The 19164-nt window shown below is 34.4% G+C and overlaps 1 protein-coding gene across 8 annotated transcripts in view; it reads right to left on the bottom strand.

The window, feature by feature from the left end:
- Window positions 1-257: 257 nt before the first annotated feature.
- Window positions 258-19164, bottom strand: part of LOC134276428 (uncharacterized) — a 44736-nt gene continuing 25829 nt past the window's right edge. For 6 of the 8 annotated variants that reach the window (XM_062758681.1, XM_062758683.1, XM_062758685.1 and 3 more), the window contains 10 exons: window positions 18808-19017; window positions 18510-18630; window positions 5545-5665; window positions 5152-5295; window positions 4782-4905; window positions 4176-4262; window positions 3849-3981; window positions 3690-3722; window positions 1686-1802; window positions 258-1399 (listed from right to left, as the gene is read on the bottom strand). In XM_062758681.1, coding sequence (XP_062614665.1) covers window positions 1263-1399; window positions 1686-1802; window positions 3690-3722; window positions 3849-3981; window positions 4176-4262; window positions 4782-4905; window positions 5152-5295; window positions 5545-5665; window positions 18510-18630; window positions 18808-19017 — 1227 coding nt within the window. In that variant the 3' untranslated portion in view covers window positions 258-1262. The remainder of the gene's footprint in view (window positions 1400-1685; window positions 1803-3689; window positions 3723-3848; window positions 3982-4175; window positions 4263-4781; window positions 4906-5151; window positions 5296-5544; window positions 5666-18509; window positions 18631-18807; window positions 19018-19164) is intronic. The other 2 variants (XM_062758684.1, XM_062758687.1) reach the window with 1 other exon arrangement.

Here is a 19164-nt window from a genome sequence, read left to right as displayed (position 1 = left end):
AATATAGTTGTCTCATTTATAGCCCAGCTGTTTTAAATGAAGAATTCATGTTGTGGTAAATTATTCCCGATTCAAATTCACTTATATATATATATTTAAATCAAGTCATACGGTCTTCTTGTAGGATACTTGCATCACCGATTGGAATATGCCCGACAGATAAAGACAGGTTTGTCAATTATAAATTGAGTATGGACCAAAATAGCTGACTAGTCATTGGACTACAGTCCTTTTTTTATTGTTTATAAAAAACAACATTAAATTGATATAATTTATTCTGGTGTTATGCATACTGTACAATATTATACTTCTACATATATATATTAATATTTCCTGTAAATGAACATGTATCTTTAAACCTATTGCAACTGTAGTTGTTTCCTTATATCTTTTGTATCTTTGTTTGATCTGATGTAAATAAAGATTAACCATGCACAAAAAATACCCCAGAAATACATATAAATTAGAAAAGGTAGAAGTTTATAGCAATAAAATGAAAGCAGCTCCAGTTTAAACAGGGATTTGACACTATATACCTTGTATTTCTCAACAAAAATTCTTCCAGGCATCAAAAAGAACAAAAGTAACAATAGATCTATCATTAGACATGTATATAAATATAAGAAGTTTATTCACAAAAATAGAAGTAAAAAAAGTGATTATCAAAGCACTGGCCATCTGCTTAGCAAATGTCACTACAACCCAATATAAAATCCTAATGTAATTGACTTCTGTTCTCTAACATTTATATAAAACTGTTTTCTCAACATCACAGAAGTATATAAAAGCATCACAAGGTCTGTCGATATGAATTAAAAAAAAAAAATCATTAACAAAAAGGTAACTAAAACTCACAACCTTTAACTGTACTTCAATAAATAAAGGTGGCACTTTATGGTTTGGAATTATATAAAAAGTCCCCTCTTTACAATGTGCACTTTCATCGTATCACAAATTGTACAACAAATGAAATGTACATGGCAAGAACATAAATAAAATCCTTTTAAAAAATGTCAGCAGTTTACAGAGATAGATTTTTTGTTGTTGTTGTGAATGCGTAGTCACAAATCCGTCATTTTTATAAAGAAAAATATAACTGACCAGCAGTTTTCTTTTATAGAGAAAAAAAGATGAAATGGGAAATGAACATACAAAGCAGATACTCCAAATATGGTTAAAATCCAAATAAACATGAATATTCATTTGATAAATTGATGAGCGATCCGGTAAATACTAGGTTTATTTTATATCGGTTTGTTGTGTTAAACATTGGAAGCCTTGGTTTTTGCTTTGGAGTACTTAGATCCACCAGTAGAATCTCTGTGTTTGCCTTGCCCCATGGGAAGGCGACCATCAAAGACAAATGGTAGGGAGGGACTACTTTTGGACCTTTTCAAGTCTGAAAGAAAAAACAAGATAATAAAACTTTTGTCTCTCTTTCTATCATTACCTCATAAATTAATCTAACACTTACAATTAAGTATATTTCAATTAACTGGCCTTTAATTTTGGATTAGAAAACAGGGACATATATTCTCTGTTTTGTATACAAAGGCTGCTTATTATAGGCACCATCATTGAGTATGACCTTACTACCTGTATACAAAATCTGAGAAATGTTTGAAAATAAGTGTTGCGCAAACCAAATTTTGTTACAAAAATCAACATTCTGTTTCATTTCATACCTTTAACATCAAGGTGACATCTGCGTTTGTGCGAGTCACGGCTTTGGTGCTCGTCTTTCTTTGATGCATTTTGCTGAGTTGGACTTGGACTGCGGGCTCGATGATGAAAAGACGGTGCTATAAAAATAGAAAAAAAAATAAATCAAACTGCAACACTTCAACTAACCTCATAGCAAGATTGGATCATTGAAAATTCAATTAATCCATATCAATTACATATTTGAACACACCTTCAAGTAAAAATTACACGTAATGAAATATAATTCTAATCTCTTGAAAATTAAAACTTTACAATAAACCTCGATGGCCAACAAATTTTCACAAATATTTCATTATAGATGTACATGAAATTACCAGGGATGGGGTAATTGAATAAAGTAATTGTAATTGAGTGTAATTAATTACATTTTTCAAAGTAATTGGAAGTAATTTGTATTTGAGCGAGCCTTCAATTACAAGTAATTGAATGTATTTAAATACATTTCAAAAAAGGTCATGTATTTTCAATTACTTTTCAATTACATTTCAATTACTTTTTTCAAAATGAAAGTTTATATTTAGAAAGGTGTCTTATACTGATACATAGTTTTATACTGGTGGGATTTTACTTCTTATTCCCACATTTTATCAATCTCAGTTCTCCCTAGTCACACTTGCAAATAACAATAATTGTTTAGATAGTTGATTTGTTTTACAGCAATAAGACAAACTACATTCCCTTTTAAATTTACCTGTATTCTATTCATTTTAAGATACAAAATAATAAATGGATTTGAGATAGATATTATTTAATATTTCCTTCAAAAATATGGATTTGAGAAAGTAACAAAAAAGATCTTGCCATACTCCATACTGGTGTAGAATGGGCTTGTGTTTGTACAATAATTAATTGTCTCATTTGTTTATACAGTGTGTCACACTCATTATAAGGTAAAGGACTAATTTTGACCAGGTGTGAACCCCTCTCATACCCAAGAACAAAAACACTGAATGAAAGTTCAAATTCGATTGCTATAGAAAAAATCTTATTTAAAAAAAAATCTTTAAATTTTTTTTAATATAAAAATAAAACTCAAGTAATTGAAATGTATTTAATTACATTTGTCAAAGTAATTGAAAGTAATTAATTACATTTGAAAAAATCAATGTAATTGTAATTGCAAGTAATTGACAAAATTATCAATGTATTTGAAAGTAATTAATTACATTTCAAAGTAATTGACCCCAAGCCTGGAAATTACAAAAGTGGTAAATTTACAGTCCTCAAAGATGCACTATACATACAAATTTAAAACTGACTTGCAGAACTTTGTAAAAAAAAAAAAAATAGGAAAGAATTAAGACTTGCATTTCACATTTTACTTGTAGTTCTGATAGTCAAGTGAAATAGTTCATAGATTTAGGGTACAAATTGTTACAAACAAAATATTCAAATATATAAAATGCAATACATCACAGTTTAAATTAATACAGGAATATATGTAAAGATACTATTTCAGGTCTTTTCACTGACTTCCTACATTGTTTCAACAAGTTTTATTTTATGTAAATCAACCTTACAAAGAAATCTTTAACAGATATTTACCCTTCTTTTCAGTGCATTGGGTGTGGGGAGTGGAGGGAATTTTGAATTATTTTAACCATGCATTTCTTTATAAATGTAAATGTATTTTCTTCTAAAATACTTGAAACCCCCCCCCCCCCTTAAAAAAAGTTTTTAATTCTTCTGAATGTAGTTTCAAAATATGACATTACACTAAACAACTATTATCTCAGTGTTACGGTATGTTATTGTTTGAACAATGCAAATTTTAAAACCAAGTTCTGAAAAATAGCTAAAAAACATAAGAACTTCAATGAGGTGAGCTTAAAAATCAAGACAGGTTTACTTGGAATTCCAAATTTGCAAGGATTTTTTTTCCTTTTAAAGATCATCTCTACAATACAAATAAAACACTATACTATGCAATGCAGATGCAAGTATTACATGCATATATTTGATACCTTTCCCGTGTCTGGCTTTTAAACTTAAATTATCTGCACAGTAATTAAAAGCAACACAATTATTTCAGACACCAAACACAGACTTTGAAGAAAAAAAAATGTGTTTTCTACATTCATTTCTACATGAAATTTTTTTAAAGAACATTAATAAATGCTTACTCCTGCGGAGTTGTCTGTTCCTGTCTTTGGAGTCCTCTTTTTCTTTGGCAGAAATGTCCTGTTTGATTTTGTTTTGTAACTCTGTGTACTTCTTGTACATCTGTAGATACTGGGTCATACTCTGTCTCTGTTCCTGTATTAACAAATAAACAAGATTAGTAACATCCAATAATGTTTAATATTGTCTCTTTTTCGGGGTTTTACATTTGAACAAATTAAAATTATCTGCACATTTACCACTTACATAGGTTTTTCATCCACAAGTACAGGTAGCCTATTAAATTACGTTTTGTATGAACTATTGTAAGTCAATTTTTAATAATTTACCTCTGTTGTTCTTTCCAGATTGTTTTCCAAGTTCTTCACTTGAGATCTGAGTTTCTGTAATTCGGCATCCTTCACTCGCACCATAATCTGTTGAATATAAAGATACTTTTATAACTACACTATACATATAACATAGCAGTGTACTGTAGATCACTTAATTTTCGCGACACCCTTTTTTCGCGAGATAGTCATTGACTCTTTATTAGCGAGACAAAAATTGTGGTCATTGCTCTATATTATTTAAGGAATTCTATTATACGCGAGAATGAAATTTCCGCGAGCATATCGTCTCGCGTAATTACGCGAAAATAAAGTTCTCGCGAATAAAAACTGATTTACAGTATACAAATATTGGTCCATTTATTCAGATTTTTTGGTAACATATTTTAAAAATACCATTTCCTGACTTTATATTTTTAAGTTTCGTTACAGTTGAACTTTGTCATCTCATACAAGAATATCTTGAGTATGGTGATATGTCAAAGTAATCTTTAAATTACTAAAGATTAAGTCCCCTTAATATATAACCCTGGATATCTCGAATCAGTCCCATTGAGATTGGCTTGACTGTACTTAAAAATATCTACAGTATGATAGATACTTTACCTGAGCATCATACAATTCCTCCTCTATGGTAGCATTGCCTGGAACACTGGCCATTGTCCTGTTCTGAATGAAGTCCTTTAGTTTGTTTATCTCTTCATTCACCAAACTATTCAGCTGCTCATTACTGGAAGAAGACAAAAACGTCTCGTATTTCAAATACATGCATTTACATTCAGAATCATTTGAATATTTGTACATGTTATCCAATCATTAATCCTATTTTGGTCGAAGGAACATTTATTTAATTGCAATGTATTTACTCTCTCATTTTTACTAATAAGAATATATCAGATTAATTTGCACAAATGCAACAACCACTGTTCTTTGAGATAACATATCACTTTGGTTCCTATTAGATTTCCCAATTTACCTCTTGATAAGTTGGTTGATGTGGCTGTCGTATTCTCGTTTGGTGGATTCCAGTTTGTCCTCCAGGAGTTTGTAGTCCTCACAGCGACTGTCGTAGTGCATCGTAACTTGAGCCAACTCCTCTCGCAGCTTGGTCGCTTCATTTCTGTTTCAACAATGTAAATTAATTATGATTCTGAACAAGGAACTATCACTATATTATGATTAGTTTAAGAATGTTACATGTATGCATGAATTAGAAAACATTTCCACTGAATGAGAAAAAAAAAGAATTTTTTTAGATTACTGATACTTAAAGAATTATCTTCTCATAACAATGGAATATGCAAGTAGAGCTTTGATTTTAAAAAGAAAATAAAACAATCTATATAATTATACAGTAAGAGGTGCATACTCATGACGACTTCTGATTTCATCCACAAAGTCATCGGTGAACATTGTCTTTAGAGCCACCCTGTACTTCTCCTTCTCCTCCTCAAGATCTTCCTCATAGGCTTTCCTCATGGCATCCAGAGCTGTAATAGGGTAATCAACAATAGAAAATCACCTTAATGAAATATAGGACATGTACTGTCAAGCAATATAAAGGGAGGTTACCTCCCTTTTTGGGGAGGTGGAAGGTAGTGTTGTTAAATCGGTTGAAACTCAGACTCGATTAATCGGTAACATCGGTTGACCCTAACCGACTGATCATCGGCCAATAATCGAATCGGTAACCCTTTGCATAAAATAGGCATTAGATTTTACAAGAGGCCCACGGGCCTTATAGGTCACCTGAGCATTCTGCAACAACTTTCCAGTTATTATGTTCCCCAAACGAAGTTGGGGAACATATTGTTTTTACTCTGTTTCTTATTAAGGTCTTCCGTCTTCACTGAAGACCTTATAGTGATTCTATTGTTTCTTATTAAGGTCTTCCGTCTTCACGGAAGACCTTATAGTGATTCTATTGTTTCTTCTTATTATTATTAAGGTCTTCCGTCTTCACGGAAGACCTTATAGTTATTGTACTGTTTCTTATTATTATTATTATTATTATTATTTTTCTGACACGATTTCTCGACAACTACTGGATAGAATTACTTGAAATTTTCAGGAAAGATGTGTTGTAAGATACTCTTGAAAGTTCCAAAACAGTTTTTGGAAATTCCTCTCTGGTGCCAAGTTTAGGACCATTTTCCTGATTTTAAAACGACATTTTGTCCACGATTAAACTCAAAAACGGTAAAAGATATCAATGTGAAACTTTCAGAGTTTATAGATGATGATCAATACTTTCCAGGACGCAACTTTTCGTTCGTCGTCAGTACTTCCTGTCGCTACCGGAAGCAAATTCAAAAAGTCCAATTTTTCAACTTTCTTTGTTTTTCAATATTTTTCATTTATTTTTGGAATATTAATAGAGACACTTCTATTGATGCTTAATATATAAATTGTTTAAATATTGGTTGATCTGAACTCTAGATATTAATATTTGAAAATCTGAAGCAGGCCCAAGATGGCGGCTGTCTCTGTCAACTCCGCCATATCGCGAATAGGGGTTTATGAGGGCAAATGAGCGTTTGATTAAACCATTCTGACATAAGGATACATGAAATGTGAAAAACTACGTGGACTTTCACGTAGTAGTACGTTGCAATTTAGTGTCAACCTTAAAACTTAATTTCCGTTTTACTGCTTTAGTGTAACTAGGCTGGGTACGATATGTTATGTGTACAATGTGTTAAATATACTTTCTTAACGTTGAAATAAAATAAAGGCGATATGAACGTTTTATTTATTTAATTTCATTGAAGCTAAAAACCTATTGAATAGATCAGTCCAAAGAAAAGGCCAAATATTTACTCGTAGCGTTTGGCGCAAAATTATGAAAAGTGACCCGCCTTTTCTGATTCGTAGACAGGTGTACCATTGTAAAAGTATACACAAGTATATGTAGAACAGTACTCCCAGTGGCTTAATGGTTTGCGGTTGTGGGTAAAAGAGAAAAAAACGCATTCACATTGGCGACCTGGATTCAATCCTCCTTGTGACCAAAATTTTGAATCACTTTTCAGTTCGATTTTACAAGGTTTTTTTTTCCGTGAATCGGACGGAAGACCTCTCGTTGCTCGGAACGAGATCGTTTCTAGTTATTATTATTATTCTTTTTTTTTAGACAAAATTTTGTGCAGGCGATTTCTCGTAAACTATTCGGTAGAATTCAATGAAAATTTCAGGAATAATAGGTCACTATATGAATTTTATATAAAATTCTGTTTGTTGGAAAATTCGGTACCAGTGCCAAGTTATAGGCAATTTCCTGATTTTAAAATGCAATTTTGTCTTCGAGTGTTCTCGAAAATGGCTAAAGATATTAACTGGAGACTTATTAGAGATGATAGACCATGACTTATAGATGTGCAATTTTGTCTTCGTTTGCGTCGTCAGTACTTCCAGTCACTACAGGAAGTGAATTCAAAATGTGCACTTTTTCAACTTTTTTGTTTTTCAATATTTTTCTTTGATATAATTAATGTTAATGGAGACCCTACTGGAAAGGCCTAACATATAATTTATTTTAGAATTGATCAATCCACACACTAGATATTCGCATTTAAAAATCTGAAGCGTGTCCAAGATGGCGGGGCGTCTCCGTGAACTCCGCCATTAAGCAAGTCGGGTTCTAGAAGGTCAGCTGAGCGTTTAGATGAACGAAACTTCTACCAAAAAGATTTATGAAATGTAAAGGATTCTTTAGATTGCTACATCGCAGTTACGTTGCATTGAGTATTGTTTTAATATGAGTTTTCCTCAAACGTCTATTGAAATTGCTTTTGTCTGCATCTCAAAGTAGAATACAACATGACTACAAGTGGAAATACGATGACAACAATCTTTTGTTTTGCACCAGGGAAAACTTATCCTAAACCATGGTTATAAATAATAGCTTTTCAAGAAACTTGCCTGACTTAATATTCACTATGTTTCTGAAGTATTACTTGACTTCTGTTTATTTTTCCACGCAGGCTTGTGACATATTAAATGAATAGAAAACACAAAAATAAGAAAAACATTTTTTTAAAAGATTGTTTATTAAAGGTTATACCGGGTACAAATATTCTTGTAATAAATGCAAGTTATTGAACATAAATAGTATCACATTGATTGACCGTCGGAGGGCGAGTGATTTTTTTTTCAGTGAAACATTCCAGTCTTTTCATGAACGTGTAACTCATCTCCACTTTGGGGGAAAACAGGATACAAAATTCGTGGAAAACACTTTAGTGTTACTTGGCCGTATACAATATTATATTTGTATAATGTGATAATTAAAATATACTTTCTAACGCTCGAAATTCCGGTTATAAGAACATACATTTCTAATTTTCATTAAAGCTATCAAATCCATCAAATAGATCAAATATTTCAAAGGAATAACGTTAAGAACTACTTGTGACGTTTCGCATGAAATAATGTATCGTGACCCGACTTAATTAGTAGACAAATGGTGACAAGAGTGTAGAAATATATAACATTGGCATGCCTGTTTATGGAGTTGCATGGAATAAAAAGTTGAATACATATCGAAAAAAGGAAAGAAAACAGTATCATCTGTTCATCACTAATAGATTATCTACCTAAAAGTTACTGTTAAAACTCAAGTAACAAATTCCGATGTGATCATCTTGAGCAAAGTTTAGCAAGCTGGCTGTCATTTTACAATTCCAAACTGAATTTTAAAAAAAAATGTTATGTATGTTGGAATCAAAATAAGCAATCTCGCGATATTCGAATGTTAAATTTGAAGCGGGTTCCCAAAGGTGTAACGAGTACCGCAATGGATTTTCACGTTGGCGACCCGGGTTCGGTCCCCCGTGTGTCCGATTTTTAAAATCACTTTTTCAGTTTGATTTTACGGGTTTTTTTCTGAATCGGACGGAAGACCTCTCGTTGCTCGCAACGAGTTTCGTTTCTAGTTATTATTATTATTCTTTTTTTTTAGACAAAATTTTGTGCAGGCGATTTCTCGTAAACTATTCGGTGGATTTCAATGAAAATTTCAGGAATTATAGGTCATTATATGAATTTTATATAAAATTCCGTTTGTTGGAAAATTCGGTACCAGTGCCAAGTTATGGGCAATTTCCTGATTTTAAAATGCAATTTTGTCTTCGAGTGTTCTCGAAAACGGCTAAAGATATTAACTGGAGACTTGTTAGAGATGATAGACCATGAGTTATAGATGTGCAATTTTGACTTTGTTTGCGTCGTAAGTACTTCCAGTCGCTACAGGAAGTGAATTCAAAATGTACACTTTTTCAACTTTTTTGTTTTTCAATATTTTTCTTTGATATAATTAATGGTAATTAAGACCCTACTGGAAAGGCCTAATATATAGTTTATTTTAGAATTGATCAATCCACACACTAGATATTCGCATTTAAAAATCTGAAGCGTGTCCAAGATGGCGGGGCGTCTCCGTGAACTCCGCCATTAAGCAAGTCGGGTTCTAGAAGGTCAGCTGAGCGTTTAGATGAACGAAACTTCTACCAAAAAGATTTATGAAATGTAAAGTATTATTTAGATTGCTACATCGCAATTACGTTGCACTGAGTATAGTTTTAATATGAGGTTTCCTCAAACGTCTATTGAAATTGCTTTTGTCTGCATCTCAAAGTAGAATACAACATGACTACAAGTGGAAATACGATGACAACAATCTTTTGTTTTGCACCAGGGAAAACTTATCCTAAACCATGGTTATAAGTAATAGCTTTTCAAGAAACTTGTCTGACTTAATATTCACTATGTTTCTGAAGTATTACTTGACTTCTGTTTATTTTTCCACGCAGGCTTGTGACATATTAAATGAATAGAAAAGACAAAAATAAGAAAAACATTTTTTATAAAGATTGTTTATTAAAGGTTATATAAATATTCTTGAAATAAATGCAAGTTATTGAACATAAATAGTATCACATTCCTTGACCGTCGGAGGGCGAGTGATTTTTTTTTTTCAGTGAAACGTTCCCGTCTTTTCATGAACGTGTAACTCATCTCCACTTTGGGGGAAACAGGATACAAAATTCGTGGAAAATCTTACCGAATTCACAGCTTTAGTGTTACTTGGCCGTATACGATATTATATTTGTATAATGTGATAAATATACTTTCTAACGCTCGAAATTCCGGTTTTAAGAATATAAATTTCTAATTTTCATTTAAGCTATCAAATCCATCAAACAGATCAAATATTTCAAAGGAATAGCGTTAAGAACTACTTGTGACGTTTGGCACGAAATAATGTATCGTGACCCGACTTAAGTAGTAGACAAATGGTGACAATAGTGCAGAAATATATAACATTGGCATGCCTGTATATGGAGTTGCATGGAATAAAAAGTTGAATACATATGGAAACAAGAGGCCCAGGGGCCACAGCGCTCACCTGAGCACATCGGGCTTGAATTTATTCCCCTCCCCCCACCCTCCAGGCGGTCATCATTTGAACAAACTAGAATCTACACTACCTGAGGATGATTCCATATAAATATCACTAATCATATTAAGCTTTGAAGTACTTGAAAAGAAGATTTTAAAAGGTTTCCCTATATATCCTCATGTAAAACTTGGGTCGGCCATTTTGGCCCCACCCTAGCCCCGGGGGTCATGATTTGAACAAATTTGAATCTGCACTACCTGAGGATGATTCCACATGAGTTTCATCTTTCCTGGCTCAGTGGTTCTTGAGAAGAAGATTTTTAAAGATTTTTCCTATATATTCCTATGTAAAACTTGGGTTGGCCATTTTGGCCCCACCCTTGCCCCGGGGGTCATGATTTGAACAAATTTGAATCTACACTACCTGAGGATGAATTCACATGAGTTTCATCTTTCCTGGCCCAGTGGTTCTGGAGAAGAAGATTTTTAAAGATTTTTCTTATATATTCCTATGTAGAATAGGGTCAGCCATTTTGGCCCCAACCCTTGCCCCGGGGGTCATGATTTGAACAAACTTGAATCTACACTACCTGAGAATGATTCCACATGAGTTTCATCTTTCCTGGCCCAGAGGTTCTGGAGAAGAAGATTTTTAAAGATTTTTCCTATATATTCCTATGTAAAACTAGGGTCGGCCATTTTGGCCCCACCCTAGCCCCGGGGGTCATGATTTGAACAAACTTGAATCTGCACTACCTGAGAATGATTCCACATGAGTTTCATCTTTCCTGGTCCAGTGGTTCTGGAGAAGAAGATTTTTAAAGATTTTTCCTATATATTCCTATGTAAAACTAGGGTCGGCCATTTTGGCCCCACCCTTGCCCCGGGGGTCATGATTTGAACAAACTTGAATCTACACTACCTGAGGATGATTTCACATGAGTTCCATCTTTCCTGGCCTAGTGGTTCTGGAGAAGAAGATTTTTAAAGATTTTTCTTATATATTCCTATTTAAAACTTGGGTTGGCCATTTTGGCCCCACCCTTGCCCCGGGGGTCATGATTTGAACAAACTGGAATCTACACTACCTGAGAATGATTCCACCTGAGTTTCATCTTTCCTGGCCCAGTGGTTCTGGAGAAGAAGATTTTTAAAGATTTTTCCTATATATTCCTATGTAAAACTTGGGTCGGCCATTTTGGCCCCACCCTTGCCCCGGGGGTCATGATTTGAACAAACTTGAATCTACACTACCTGAGGATGATTTCACATGAGTTCCATCTTTCCTGGCCTAGTGGTTCTGGAGAAGAAGATTTTTAAAGATTTTTCCTATATATTCCTATGTAAAACTTGGGTCGGCCATTTTGGCCCCACCCTTGCCCCGGGGGTCATGATTTGAACAAACTTGAATCTACACTACCTGAGGATGATTCCACATGAGTTTCATCTTTCCTGGCCCAGTGGTTCTGGAGAAGAAGATTTTTAAAGATTTTTCCTATATATTCCTATGTAAAACTAGGGTCGGCCATTTTGGCCCCACCCTTGCCCCGGGGGTCATGATTTGAACAAACTTGAATCTACACTACCTGAGGATGATTTCACATGAGTTCCATCTTTCCTGGCCTAGTGGTTCTGGAGAAGAAGATTTTTAAAGATTTTTCTTATATATTCCTATGTAAAACTTGGGTCGGCCATTTTGGCCCCACCCTTGCCCCGGGGGTCATGATTTGAACAAACTTGAATCTACACTACCTGAGAATGATTCCACATGAGTTTCATCTTTCCTGGCCCAGCGGTTCTGGAGAAGAAGATTTTTTTAAAATGCCATTAATTTTTAACAAATTCATGATTATCTCCCCTTGGAAAAGGGCGTGGCCCTTCATTTGAACAAACTTGAATCCCCTTCACCCAAGGATGCTTTGTGCCAAGTTTGGTTGAAATTGGCCCACTGGTTCTTGAGAAGAAGTCGAAAAAGTGAAAAGTTTACAGACAGACGGACAGACAGACAGACAGACGGACAGACGGACAGACGGACGCCGGACAAAATGTGGTCAGAAAAGCTCACTTGAGCCTTCGGCTCAGGTGAGCTAAAAAGGAAAGAAAACAGTATCATCTGTTCATCACTAATAGATTATCTATCCTAAAAATTACTGTTAAAACTCAAGTAACAAATTCCGATGTGATCATCTTGAGCAAAGTTTAGCAAGCTGGCTGTCATTTTACAATTCCAAACTGATTTTTTAAAAAAAATGTAATGTATGTTGGAATCAAAAAACCAATCTTGCGATATTCGAATGTTAAATTTGAAGCAGGTTCCAAAAGGCGTAATGGGTACCGCAGTGGGTTTTCACGCTGGCGACCCGGGTTCGATCCCCCTTGTGTCCGATTTTTAAAATCTCTTTTTAAGTCTGATTTTAAGTTGTTTTTTTTCTGAGTCGGATGGAAGACCTCTCGTTGCTCGCAACGAGTTTCGTTTCTAGTTAAGGTCTTCCGACTTCCTTCGGAAGACCTTATTGTTTTCCTTCTGTTTTCTATTATTATTATTATTAAGGTCTTCCGTCTTCACGGAAGACCTTATAGTTATTGTACTGTTTCTTATTATTATTATTATTATTATTATTTTTCTGACACGATTTCTCGACAACTACTGGATAGAATTACTTGAAATTTTCAGGAAAGATGTGTTGTAAGATACTCTTGAAAGTTCCAAAACAGTTTTTGGAAATTCCTCTCTGGTGCCAAGTTTAGGACCATTTTCCTGATTTTAAAACGACATTTTGTCCACGATTAAACTCAAAAACGGTAAAAGATATCAATGTGAAACTTTCAGAGTTTATAGATGATGATCAATACTTTCCAGGACGCAACTTTTCGTTCGTCGTCAGTACTTCCTGTCGCTACCGGAAGCAAATTCAAAAAGTCCAATTTTTCAACTTTCTTTGTTTTTCAATATTTTTCATTTATTTTTGGAATATTAATAGAGACACTTCTATTGATGCTTAATATATAAATTGTTTAAATATTGGTTGATCTGAACTCTAGATATTAATATTTGAAAATCTGAAGCAGGCCCAAGATGGCGGCTGTCTCTGTCAACTCCGCCATATCGCGAATAGGGGTTTATGAGGGCAAATGAGCGTTTGATTAAACCATTCTGACATAAGGATACATGAAATGTGAAAAACTACGTGGACTTTCACGTAGTAGTACGTTGCAATTTAGTGTCAACCTTAAAACTTAATTTCCGTTTTACTGCTTTAGTGTAACTAGGCTGGGTACGATATGTTATGTGTACAATGTGTTAAATATACTTTCTTAACGTTGAAATAAAATAAAGGCGATATGAACGTTTTATTTATTTAATTTCATTGAAGCTAAAAACCTATTGAATAGATCAGTCCAAAGAAAAGGCCAAATATTTACTCGTAGCGTTTGGCGCAAAATTATGAAAAGTGACCCGCCTTTTCTGATTCGTAGACAGGTGTACCATTGTAAAAGTATACACAAGTATATGTAGAACAGTACTCCCAGTGGCTTAATGGTTTGCGGTTGTGGGTAAAAGAGAAAAAAACGCATTCACATTGGCGACCTGGATTCAATCCACCTTGTGACCAAAATTTTGAATCACTTTTCAGTTCGATTTTACAAGGTTTTTTTCGTGAATCGGACGGAAGACCTCTCGTTGCTCGCAACGAGATCGTATCTAGTTATTATTATTATTCCACTTTTCATAGTACAGGTCATATCTCCGCTGTGCGTGGTTCAATTTGAACGATTTTTTCAGGGATGGTGCATCATGTCAATATCTCCAGGGGTGTCCCTCACTTTTTCGAAATTTACTTCCGTTCGCGTTTTTTGGGGAAATTTGTATTTTTTAAATGGAATTTTGTCGCAAAAAATTCTCGAGAACAGTAACAGATATAAAACTGAAACTTACGGACGTGATAGAACATCGAATGTAGATGTGTTGATCGACCTTCATTTTTCGTCGTTCTGACTTCCGGTCGCAAACGGAAGTGAATTCTAAAAGTCTAATTTTTCAACTTTTTTGTTTTTCACTATTTTTCTTTGGAAGTCACAGGGTTGATAGAGTATCTTTTAAGAACTCTAAATATGTTTTCAACATTTTCATGCGTGCATTTGTTGCAAAGATATGACCGATCCAAACTTTGTCTCGCTGTCGGGGGTTCGAATCCCGCTGGGGGCGTTGCAAATTTTTTTTCTTTGTTTCTGTCTTTTTTCAGTTGCATATGACTTTTCTTTCTTTTTCATAATGTATGGAAGATTTTGTCGATTTTTAAAAGCTTTATTTTGAGATATTTTGTGGAATAACTGTAATAATCACGATCTATGTTGAGAGACTGCTGTCAATGAAAGTAAACGATAAAAATACATTCTGAAATCTATTTCATGGCCTGACGGAGCAGAGATTTCTAACGAAAAGTCGGGCGGAAGACCTGCTTGTTGCCCTAGCAACAAGAACGCATCTAGTTATTATTATTATTTTTCTTCTTCCTGGGAAAATTTTGTCCAAGAGTGATCTTGTAAACTACACATCTGACTAAGGTAAAATGTTTTTACGGTTAGTAGACATGTTATGTAGATTTGCCGAACGAAGGTCATTTTGCGCGCACGTGCTTGCAAGAGCGCGCACGTGCAACACATGAAATGACCAATATAATGGATATTGCTGTAACTTTTCTTTTTTTTGATGAATTTTTTTGAAACTTATAATGTAAGGATACATTAGGAGTATAGACAAGATGGCATGGTCAAAATAGCAAGATCTCACGCGCATGCACGTGTGCTTCGCTCTGATTGGCTGAAACTAAAGTCTCAATATCTTTCTTGTTTCTTGTCATAATCTTTTGAAATTTTGAACATAGTCCTACATTATGAAGATCTACAGCATGATATATAAAAATTTTCATGAAATCATGCGTATGCGCACGTGCTGCAATCTGATTGGCTGAAACTTTAAATGGCTATATCTCCTTTGTTTTTTGACAAAATGCTTTGAAATTGAAAACATAGTCATTCATTAGGATATCCTAAAATATGATATAGAAAAAAATTCATGAAATCACGCCCATGCACGTGTGCTGCAATCTGATTGGCTGAAACTTTATATGGCTATATCTCCTTTGTTTATTGATGAAATGTTTGAAGTTTTAAAATATAGTCATTCATTTAGATATCCTTCAATACGATAAAGATAAAAATTTATGAAATCACGCGCATGCATGTGCACTACAATCTAATTGGCCGAAACTTCAAATGGCTATAACTCCCTTGTTTTTCAACTAAACAGGATGGGATTTAGAACATACATGTAGATAAATATAAGGGACTCCTACAAGATGGTGTAGTCATTATGCACGTGCTTGTACAAGCGTGCTCGTGAAATGAGTAAAATTAAAGATACACTCGAATGAGTGTATTTTTTAATACTTTTGGATTAATTGCTTTGATATTAAGTATATTAAAATTTTAGATAGTGTAGACAAGATAATATGGTCGTTACGCACATAAACACGCGTGCAATGTCTATTTTTTAATATATTTTGTATTTTTCTGGGAAGAACTTGATTACGTCTAAATTCCATAAAGTATTTCTTATTTAATAGAGATTACAGGGAATATGGCACCAAAGGGAGTTGGGGAGCGTTTGGGGAACATCTGTAACGGTGCCTGTTACAATTAGCACTAGTTGAATTTGATTCATGTTTTAAGCCAGATGCTATATGGCATTCACAATTTTGAAAGAAGCACCATTGATCATCATAACAATACACTTAGCAGTTGCTTAGCTTGGTTTATTGATTTGAAAATGTCCAATAATAAGTTCATAGGATCTTCATGAACGTTTCATGAACATTTCATGAATAAAATTCATGAAAAATTCAAGGAAATTCATGAATTATTCATGATCACCTCCCAGGGGTACTGAATACCCATACACAAGATAGGGAAACAAAAAAGCATTCCAACTAATCAGTAATATTCAGCAATAATCAGTAGTGCCCCTAACACTGTGAAATAAACCCCTGACCCTAGGTCCACACATTGCACAAATTTTAAAAAGGCACCCTTAAAATTGCCTATCAAAAAATAAATAAATGTTTTATAAATACAAAGGAGCAGATTTCAAACAATTAATTTATTTTCAGTATATAAGTAGAGCCGCCCCCCCCAACCCCTGGGGCCTTGAAATTCACAATTCTGCAAGATTAGGGCCCTTGCTCATCATAACTATAAAGGTAGTTCATCTGCTTCATACCCAGAGACAGAGAAGAAGATTTAATGTATTTTCACTATATAATCAATAGAGCCCCCTCCCCCCCCCCCCCCCCAACACCAGAACCCCTGACCCTGGGGCCATAGGGTAAAAGCACTCTTGCTCATCATAACTATGCACTTAGTTAGTTTATTTAATACCTAGGAGCATAGAAGAAGATTTTCAAAGAATTCGTCTATTTTCACTATATAATCAATAGAGCCAACACCAGAACTCTTGACCCTGGGGCCATAAAATTTACAATTTTGGTAGAGGCACTCATGCTTATCATAACTATGCACTTAGTTGGTTTATTTAATACCCAGGGGCAGAGAAGAAGATTTTCAAAGAAATCATGTATTTTCACTGTATATAATCAATAGAGCCCGGCCCTAACACCAGAACCCCTGACCCTGGGGCCATAAAATTCACAATTTTGGTAGAGGCACTCTTGCTCATCATAACTATCTACTTAGTTGGTTTATTTAATACCCATGAGCATAGAAGAAGATTTTCAAAGAAATAATGCATTTTCACTATATACTTATTTAGCCCTGCCCTAGCACTAGAACCCCTGACCCCAGGGCCATGAATTTCACAATTTTAGTAGAGGACTCAATGCTGATTACAATCATGCAAACAGTTTGACTGCTTGATGTCCAGGAGTAAAGAAGAAGATTTTTAAAGATTGCATTAATTTTAGTGGTTTTGGCCCCACCCCTCAGGCCCCAGGGGGGCAGGGATCATGAAATTCAAAATTTTTGTTCCCCTTCACCCATAGATGCTTTGTACCAAATTTGGTTGAAATTGGTTCAGTGGTTGCAGAGAAGAAGCTGAAAATGTTCAAAAGTTTACGAACGACGTACAACGTACGACGTACGACGACAGACGAAAACGGATAGCAATAGGTCACCTGAGTTTACTCAGGTGACCTAATAAAAATTAGAATTTTATTGTTAAATAATGTAAGTAAAGATGCATTGTACAGATCAAAATTCTAAAAACAGAATATATGCAGTTTGATTAACGATTTCAGTAATACAGATTTTTGCATGATTAGGACTTACTTGGCCTGGGAAAAGTAAGCATTGACAGATCAGGTTTTAATTTAAATGATCATCTAAAATGTATATGGAATTAATTTTTTAAACTGTTATAAGACATTTAATATTGCAAATTCCTTGTGATTCTGTATGAAATGACAGGTGAATTCCCCCAAATACTGAAAATTGATATATTTTATTTAGACAAGTAGTTTAGTTTCTTCAGTTTAGAAATACAAATATCATTATCTTTTGATTTATTTGAAACAGATTTTAAGTACATGTATTCTAAAATAGTAAAGGACAACTCTTGAAAGATATATATTTTGATAACAATAGCCTGTTCTTGAAATAAAAGTGAGAAAACTGTAAAAAAAGATATGTGCTGAAATATACCGATTAATCGATTGTTAAAATCTCCAATCGATTGTCTAAAATCGACAGCCTTTCCGACCGCTCATCGATTATAAATCGATCATCGTGACAACACTAGACTGGAAGGGGTAGAAATTATGCAACTTCTTAGTTCAGTCTTACAGAAATAGGTTAAAAAAGAGTTTTACATGGACCACATGCATTTTTATCAATCAGTGCATACTTTCAGATGTTTCGTACCAGCTTTAGTGGTCTTCACTTCCTCAGCCAGAGCCTCCTCTTTCTCCTTCTTCAGCAGCTCCAGTTCATAATCATGAGACGATTTGTCCAACGCATTGGCAACACATTTGGCTTCACTGCACTGTAACATTCAGAAATATTTTTTATGACTAAGGAACAAAGTTTTTTCTCATTAATTATATTAACACTAAACAAACTACTGTTTACAGGGACATTTTCAATTATGTTTTTATTTTTGGTGGTTTGACATTATCCTGGGAATAACTTTTTTTCTTATCATGAATTGCATGTAACAAACCTCCTCTGTATTGTTTTCCTCCTGTGGTTCGTCGATGTCCCTGATGGGTGGGGGTGAGGTAGGTATGGGGGACACAGGACAGATGTGGAGCTGATCAGGATGAAGAGTGCCAGAGGACTGGAGGTGTTCTATCTGCTCTTCCAGCTTCTGAGACAGGGCTTCGTTAGCTCCAGTCACCGTCAGAGACTTCTGGAGTTGTTCTAAGGCAGCCTAAAATTGTTCAATTAAGAGTTAATGAAAGTACAATGTCAAATCTGCTAATTCAAGAAAGCAAAGCTCTAAATTTTAAAAAAAGCACCATTCAACATTTATGAAGAGCTAGCAGAGACAATTGAAATAAATTTCTATTGCAACACA

The sequence above is a fragment of the Saccostrea cucullata genome, unplaced genomic scaffold (assembly GCF_032062105.1).
Source record: "Saccostrea cucullata isolate Sc308-1 unplaced genomic scaffold, CSIRO_AGI_Scuc_v1 ctg349, whole genome shotgun sequence".
Lineage (NCBI taxonomy): Eukaryota > Metazoa > Mollusca > Bivalvia > Ostreida > Ostreidae > Saccostrea > Saccostrea cuccullata.
The sequence above is the reverse complement of the archived record's forward strand: the minus strand, read 5'-3'. Positions and strand labels throughout refer to the sequence as shown.